The sequence below is a fragment of the Atta cephalotes genome, assembly GCF_000143395.1.
Source record: "Atta cephalotes unplaced genomic scaffold scaffold00038, whole genome shotgun sequence".
In the NCBI taxonomy this organism is placed as follows: domain Eukaryota; kingdom Metazoa; phylum Arthropoda; class Insecta; order Hymenoptera; family Formicidae; genus Atta; species Atta cephalotes.
The window spans coordinates 2,339,699-2,347,526 of record NW_012130102.1 but is presented as its reverse complement, the minus strand read 5'-3'; the positions used below and the strand labels follow the sequence as shown (position 1 = coordinate 2,347,526).

General features: G+C 27.4%; 1 protein-coding gene across 1 annotated transcript in view; it reads left to right on the top strand.

The window, feature by feature from the left end:
- Positions 1–6,994, top strand: part of LOC105621914 (purine nucleoside phosphorylase-like) — a 13,024-nt gene extending 6,030 nt beyond the window's left edge. The window contains exons 2-6 of the mRNA XM_012203351.1: positions 1,947–2,041; positions 3,349–3,557; positions 3,726–3,901; positions 4,164–4,354; positions 6,771–6,994. Of these exons, the coding sequence (XP_012058741.1) occupies positions 1,947–2,041; positions 3,349–3,557; positions 3,726–3,901; positions 4,164–4,354; positions 6,771–6,994 (895 nt within the window). The remainder of the gene's footprint in view (positions 1–1,946; positions 2,042–3,348; positions 3,558–3,725; positions 3,902–4,163; positions 4,355–6,770) is intronic.
- Positions 6,995–7,828: the final 834 nt, after the last annotated feature.

Sequence of the window (7,828 nt, the reverse complement as noted above, 5' to 3'; positions counted from 1 at the left end):
GTGTGTGTGTGTGTGTGTGTGTGTGTGTGTGTGTGTGTGTGTGTGTGTGTGTGTTTGTGTGAACTAGAAAGAAGATATAATAACACGCCTTCTACTCCACTAATTATAAAATGTTAGAAGAATAATCCCTATTATAAGATACCGAGTTCATTTTGTGCAAATGCTAGAAATCTATGGACAGAATAAAAAAATAGTTATTTTGAAGGGAATTTAGTAAGCTTTAAAATAATGTATATAAAATTTAATTCAAATTTTATTTTTTTATAAATTAAAAAAATGTAAAAATGAATAAACCGCAAAGTCAAAAAATTATGCTCCTAATATGAAATATCCTGAAAAATCGATAGTAAAACGCAAAGTACATCAGTATTGCAATTAAAAAACTTTATTTAATATTTCTAAAATACAAATAAACAGCCAGTGCGCGTACAAAATGCGATGCATTGTACCTAGCTGACTCATCAGGTAGGTATTGGAACCAAGCACTGCAGAAACAGGCACTCGATGTTCATTCAATTGTTCTTTTTATTATTGTACAATAACATTTATGTTTTAGCAACGATTTTCACTACATAGGAGCATAGGTTATTTCATATTAGAAATATCCTGGGTATTTTATATTACAATTGCCATGCCTTACAATCAAATCTAACTTCTGTATGTAAGCAATTCAACATATCATGTATTTTTTTATTAGTACGATCTTATTCTATCACCACATAAAGAATTTATTGCCAAATATTTACTTATTAAATAATAAACAAAGTTTCAGAGCTCATCTCAATAAAACTTGAAGATATCCAAATTTTAAAAATAAAATAAATAAATATTAAAATCTTTTTTTGCAACGATTACAGGCATAATTTAATAATGAATTTTTCACTAAATAGTTTTCAATCTAAGAACAATAAATTCATGGAATCAATAGATAGCGTTTATTAGCGGAAAGCCATTATCTCATATTAGGGTACTTTCCTGTATATAAAATCATATCAAGTAATCGTACTTGCAATATTCAACTTTTAAAACTACTTTTAAAACTACTGTATGAATTATCCATGGTGGTGATTGGTCTCCATAGTTGTCATTATCGTAAAGCCTAGAAACGCAATTACATGCAATTATGATGAGACATTTAATAACAGCTGCGCGATCGTGAAGCTAAAGCAACGGGTACGACGAGTGCTTAATCAGTACCAATCTGTTGAGTAGTATGCTTTAATATGTCTCTGTGATATCAGTGCAGAGAGAAGGCGGCTGGCCATGTTCAATCGGGAGAGAGTTACTTCGCAATTCTACTATCTCCCAGCTTGTCTATACTGATTGATTTATAATAAGAGCAAAGATCAAAAGTTGAATAAAACTGAATATTAGAAAGTTAACGAAATTACGATTATATGTATACATTTCAAAATTTCATTTATCTCAAACTTTGTCAATTATGTAGAAATAATAACAAAGATGAACATGGAATAATTCAAAATTGAGCAAATATCCATGTTAAACATTTCTGTTTGTTCAGAGCTATTACTTTTGACAACTTGGAAAATTTGAAGTTTTGAAAGAATTTGAATTTTCGAAATTAACTTCTACTTACGAAGTTTAAAATGCCTTTGAAGCTTCGAAGCTTGGAAAAATATTTGAATTTTTCGAATGCAATATATATTCGCAAATATATTTGTATATTTTTTATGAAAATCTATTTGTTACTGTTAGCTATATTAAATTAATAATTGTATAATTTTGATTCTTCGAAGTTTGTAAGATTGAAGTTAATATAATAAGATTGAAGTTTCGAAATTTTTAAGTTTTAAAGGTTCGAAACTTACAATTAGATCGAGAATTTTAATGCCAATACTTTCAAGTTCGAATTGAAGCTTTTAAAGCAATTTATTAAACCTAATATTTATTATATTAAATATAACATACATTATTGTATCTTTCAGATACACCTTCGAAACATTACAGGAATCAGCACAATATTTATTGAATCGCATCAAGATTAAACCGAAAATAGGAATTATATGCGGTTCGGGAATGGGTTAGTAGTTAAGTAGTAGTTAGTATTACATGTATACATTTTTTCTTGTACTTATATGTATGTATACACGATTCGTTTATAATTGTATAATGTTAAATAATATTTATTTATTTATTACTGACATAAGTCAATTAATTAATCATTGCAAAATCAATAATTGCATAATCGATAACGTTAATATGTAACAAGATTCTTTGTAGATTCAAGTATTTGAAAATTTATGAATCTTAGATATTAATTTTAAATTTAATTGGTATAGAATCGCCCACGCTTGTCTTGGCGTTGTATTATAGTAGTAACGATATGAGATCTAATAAAATATATAATTTGGTAAGACATTAATTAACTTGACATTATTCAAGAATTTTTATAAAAATCATAAGAATATAATGCAATATTCTAAATTTATGTATAATTTTCTTTATAATATATATGGTGCTTATGCAAAGCTAATTTATTGAAGGTTTGTGCTTATAGATTGTAGTTAAAAAGATAAATTTTTTGTGATATAAAATAATGATAAACGATTTTGAAATATAGTGTCTTGAAGTATACTGTCTTGGACATTTGTGCATGCTATTATTTGCACAATATCTTTTGAATATTACTACAAAGTTTACAATGTCTGCCTAATTATGATTTCACGCTTATGTTTATATGTATGTATTGTTTACTTCTACTATTGCGTCTTGATTTCACGAATATTGTTCAAATATCGCTTAGCATTAAATTGCATATGTCATTTGACACGCTAAAATCGCAGCTAATTTTGGTCCTATTTACATTTGTGACCTAATAACTTTTAATTATGCTAAGAAAGCAAATCGCGATCAAAGTATGAATAGCCATGTTGATTATGCAAACTTGCTCGCGCGCATAATATAAAGTTATTATAAAGTATTTGAAATTTTTCACAAATTAAATTACTTTTTCTCGAAGAAAGAATAATTATGGTTTCAAAAAAGAAGAATAATTCACAAGATAGGTATATTAGATAGGTATATTAGAAGATCTTCATAGATTTTTTGAATACTAGAGTAACACAATATTACTTATCGATTGTTCTATTCTTTGAGTTGAATTTAAAAAGAACAGAAATAATTTTTCTCAAATTTTTCTGATAACGTCTAATAATAATTCTTCTACATAATAAAGTCCCCGAAAAGATGTAATTGAAGATAAAATTAAGATGGGATTAACAACAATTTATGTGAGTGTGTGTATGTTGCTTTAAACAATGCTAAACGGCTTTGCGGGAATTCCGGGTGACGGTTTATCCTATCATAGCTTTGTTTATTCCTAAACAGGATCATATGAGCAAAACGAGTTGTGTCCAGGTTCGATTGCGGAATCCCTCGTGGACAAACAATGCTTCCCTTATGAAGAAATCCCACATTTTCCGATATCTACGGTAAAAGGACATACCGGTCAGATGGTCTTTGGGTATCTTCAAGGTGTACCAGTCATGTGCATGCAAGGCAGATTTCATTATTATGAAGGTTATCCACTTTGGAAGGTATAATTGGCTTCAGTAATTGCAATACACGGTCCGGTCTCGGGAGTCTAATCGCAATGACTGACTTGACACCCGAGACACTATTACCGTGTCTCCTGATCTTACTCTAGATAAAAAAAAATGTAAAACATGTTTATTGAGATGTATGATAAAGGCGATTATTTGTAGTGTGCTATGCCAGTAAGAGTAATGAAGCTGGTGGGTGTGACACATTTAATTGCTACGAACGCGGCCGGCGGTCTAAATCCCATCTACAAAGTAGGTGATATCATGATAGTAAAGGATCATGTGAATATGATGGGTTTTGCCGGCAACAATCCGCTTCAAGGACCAAATGATGATAGGTTGGATTTGTACTCTATGCGAATTTCTTTGCTAATATACGTATACGATATACTTAAGTTAACATATTTTTACCTATAACGAATCGGGAAAATGTTACTTCTTTTTTTTAGAAAAAAAAGTAAATAAAATAAACATCTGAAATATTTATTTGGTATATAAAAATCAAGAATTTTACTTTATTCAATTATTTTATTATTTATTATTTATTAATTTAAGTTTTTTGTTTTTAATTCTTTCTTCATTTATTGCTTCATTTTTCAGATTTGGACCTCGATTTCCGCCTATGAATAAAGCCTATGACGCCACACTGATGGAGATTGGTAGACAAGTAGCTGAAGAGATGGGCATTGGCGATATTGTACATAAAGGGGTTTACACGTGTTTGGGTGGACCTAATTTCGAGACAGTGGCAGAATTGAAGATGTTGCGAATGATCGGTGTCGATGCGGTTGGTACGTCATTTAAATTTTTTAATTATAATCGAGCCAAGCGTAGTAAATGTACGTTATTTATTTGTAATGTTATCATCACTAATATTTTTAATCTTTTTATTATCAAATTATTTAACACAGGAAAAAATATTTGTTTATTATTTTGTACATATTAAATGACAAGCAATTTATAAAAATGTTTTGACTTTTTAAAAATGTTTAAGGATATTTTTACGTTTATTTTTATTGCAACTATATGTAATAATTTGTATCTCAATGCAAGTATTAAAAGTTATTTTTTTCTTTTTGATAAATCTGTCTAGAATATTTCCAGGAAGTTATAGTTTTAGCAAATTCCTATTTATAACCTTTATTATCATCGGATTGTAATAGCAACAGCTAAAAGATCTTTTTACCGAATTTTATAGAGCCATTACTTTGTTGATCGTTGTTATAATAATGATTTGATAATGACATGTGAATTTTTGTGAATTTTTTATGACGATATATTATAATGGATAACATCAGAGTTAGAAAAATCAATCGTTACTTGTATGGGTTGAAAAAGCCATTTATTATTGAAAAAAATAACTCTTTTTTCCATTAATTTGTAACGCGTTACTTTTTTACTCGCGTTACTTGTAATGAATAACATTATGTGTTACTTGTTACTTATTACTTTTTTTTAATAAGTAACGCGTAATGATGACAATTACTTTTCAAAGCGACTTTTCTAACGTTAGCACAACTTTAGCGTTTAATTAGTTCGTGTTACCGTCATAAAAAATTGTAACATCATTATCAAATTGTTTATTATAGAAAGTAATGATAAAGTAACTGTAAAGTAACGTTTGCTAATCCTGATTAAAATACACCTCAAGATGTTTGTTATCTTGATACGAAATCTTTTTACAATCTGCATTTAGAATAACTGTAAAGATGCTAATATTTACAGAATATGTAGACAATATTAATCCCATCAAACAGGAACTAATAAACATAACACTAGTTAGTTAATTGTCCATTCAACGATATAATTATATGTATAATTGTAACATAACACATAATTCACAATTAGTAAAAACAGAATATAATAATTATATAACAATTATATGTATACAATTATATAAATATTATATTCTATGTTTGTTGGGTTATAGGTATTGTCAAGGGGAAAATTATAACTAACGATTATATTGTAGATGCTTATGTTTGCTGGAATATTTTACTTTAAAATTCTAAATATGCAGTTTAGCACATGACTCTACTGGAGACAAAATGATTAATTTTATTGAAGAAACGTATTATATTTATATTTAAATTGAAAAGTATGGAATTATACCGATTTTCTTATCTATGACACTATATAATACTCTAAACAAATAAAAATATCTATAATTGTCAATATGATATAAAATTCTATTAGAAACATTAATTATTATAGTCGCAATGATGTTTGAATTAATATATTATGTGTGTAATATATTACATGTGTGATTTATAGATAAGCAATTAAATTTTTGTTTTTGTAAATAGCTTGTGATAGAATTACTTACTTTGCAATTATACATCCATTTATCTGTATGACGTGATGGCAGAATTAAAATAGAATGAACTGAACGTGAGATAACGGGGAATGACCTTTATGACGAAATTAATTCTTTTATAAAAGTGTTAAATTGCTTTAAAAACTGGTTTAAAAAATTTTTTAAAGATATATATTATACACATTTTAAAATAACAAAAATTATGAAAAATTTTATAGATATATTTTAGATCGCAGTTGAAAGTAATAGATATTTTTAAGTATGTATATATAATTATTGATAATTAAGAAGATAATAGTATTTTATTTTATATAATTATTTCATTACATATATAACAATTAGATAGTGATTTCTATTAGTTTTGTCATTTTTCCCTATTAAAAAAAAATTATGTTACAACGTTACATGATGAAATCGTGTAATTAAACCACGTAATGTAAATTAATATAAATCACGTAACGGATTGTTCCAAATCAGTATGTGATTTTTTTAAATGATGTAATTTAAAAAATTATATAATATTGTATTACAAATAATTTTTCCGTCATGTGATTTTAAGTTATCGAATTTTAAAGAATTGAATGATAGAAATAGAAGAAAAAAGAACATATCAGGTGATTTTTCAAAATACGTAATTTTATAATCACTTACTGATTTGGAACAATTTATTATGATTTACGTGTGATTTTGATTACATGATTTCATCATGCAACTATATGACGTGATTTTGTTCAGTAAGGTTTCCTTCATTTTGTTTATACTTTATTCTTCCTTGCACATTACGAGCTGCATCTATATTTATTTGTGTTTAAATTATATTTCTTTACATTATATATTTTCTCTCTATGTAGACAGTTTCATGTATAATAACACACGTGATTACTATTTAGGCATGTCCACGGTTCATGAGGTGATCACCGCCCGACATTGCGATCTCACCGTGTTCACCTTCAGTTTAATCACTAACCAATGTGTTACGGATTACGAAGATCACTACGAAGCAAATCATGAGGAAGTGATGGACGTTGGCAAAGCGCGACAGCCGATTCTTCAAGAATTTGTGTCCAGAATTGTGATACGTCTCAGGGATATTCTGCAACTGACGACAAAATAATTCATTTTACATGCTGATCGGAATAATTCACTTTACTACATGAGACCTCAAATTGTTGAATTATTCGTTTCAGTTTTTATATTTAACTCTTAGTACACATCTCTGAGTCATTCATGTTCTGCGGATTTATTTTCTTTGAAATACTAAGAGCACCTGATATCGGTCTCTTTTCTATTACTAAAAAAAGTTTGACATCTAAAAAAAACACATTTGACATCTAAAGAACAAATTTTGTGCGTGGTCTCAATTCGTCCTTTAACTGGACGGCATATAACTCCGAAGTTCATCTTTGGATTACAAATAATCCAACGTGTGTACAGAGTGTACATTTTTTGTAACTAAAAAAATTGTTTTTTTCTTCATTTTTAATTAATTCTCGGTTGTATTATGGAAATATTTCGCGAATTAAAAAAAAATTTAATTATCTTAGAACAACATATTAGCTCTTAATAAACACGATTTTTAACCTTGTGCAAAATGTTGTCAGTAATATTATATGTTACAATATATTGTCGTAATATTATAAAGAATTTTTCTAATAAATCATAAGTTTTTTTTAACACAATAGCAATAATAATATGCATTGTTTAAAATGTAAACATAATATATCTTCAATTTATAGTCATTTATGTATATTAAAAAAACATCATTTTCAAGTTACTCAATAACTAAACATTTTAGATAGTTGACACTTGAACTTTTTTTTTGTAATTTGACATATCAATTTTAAGATATTGAACTATATTTTTCCTTTAAACATTTTTATTTCAAAATTTTATATTTTTATATGAAACTGCATTTTTCTTTTGTTAACTACAGTTAGTTATAACAATT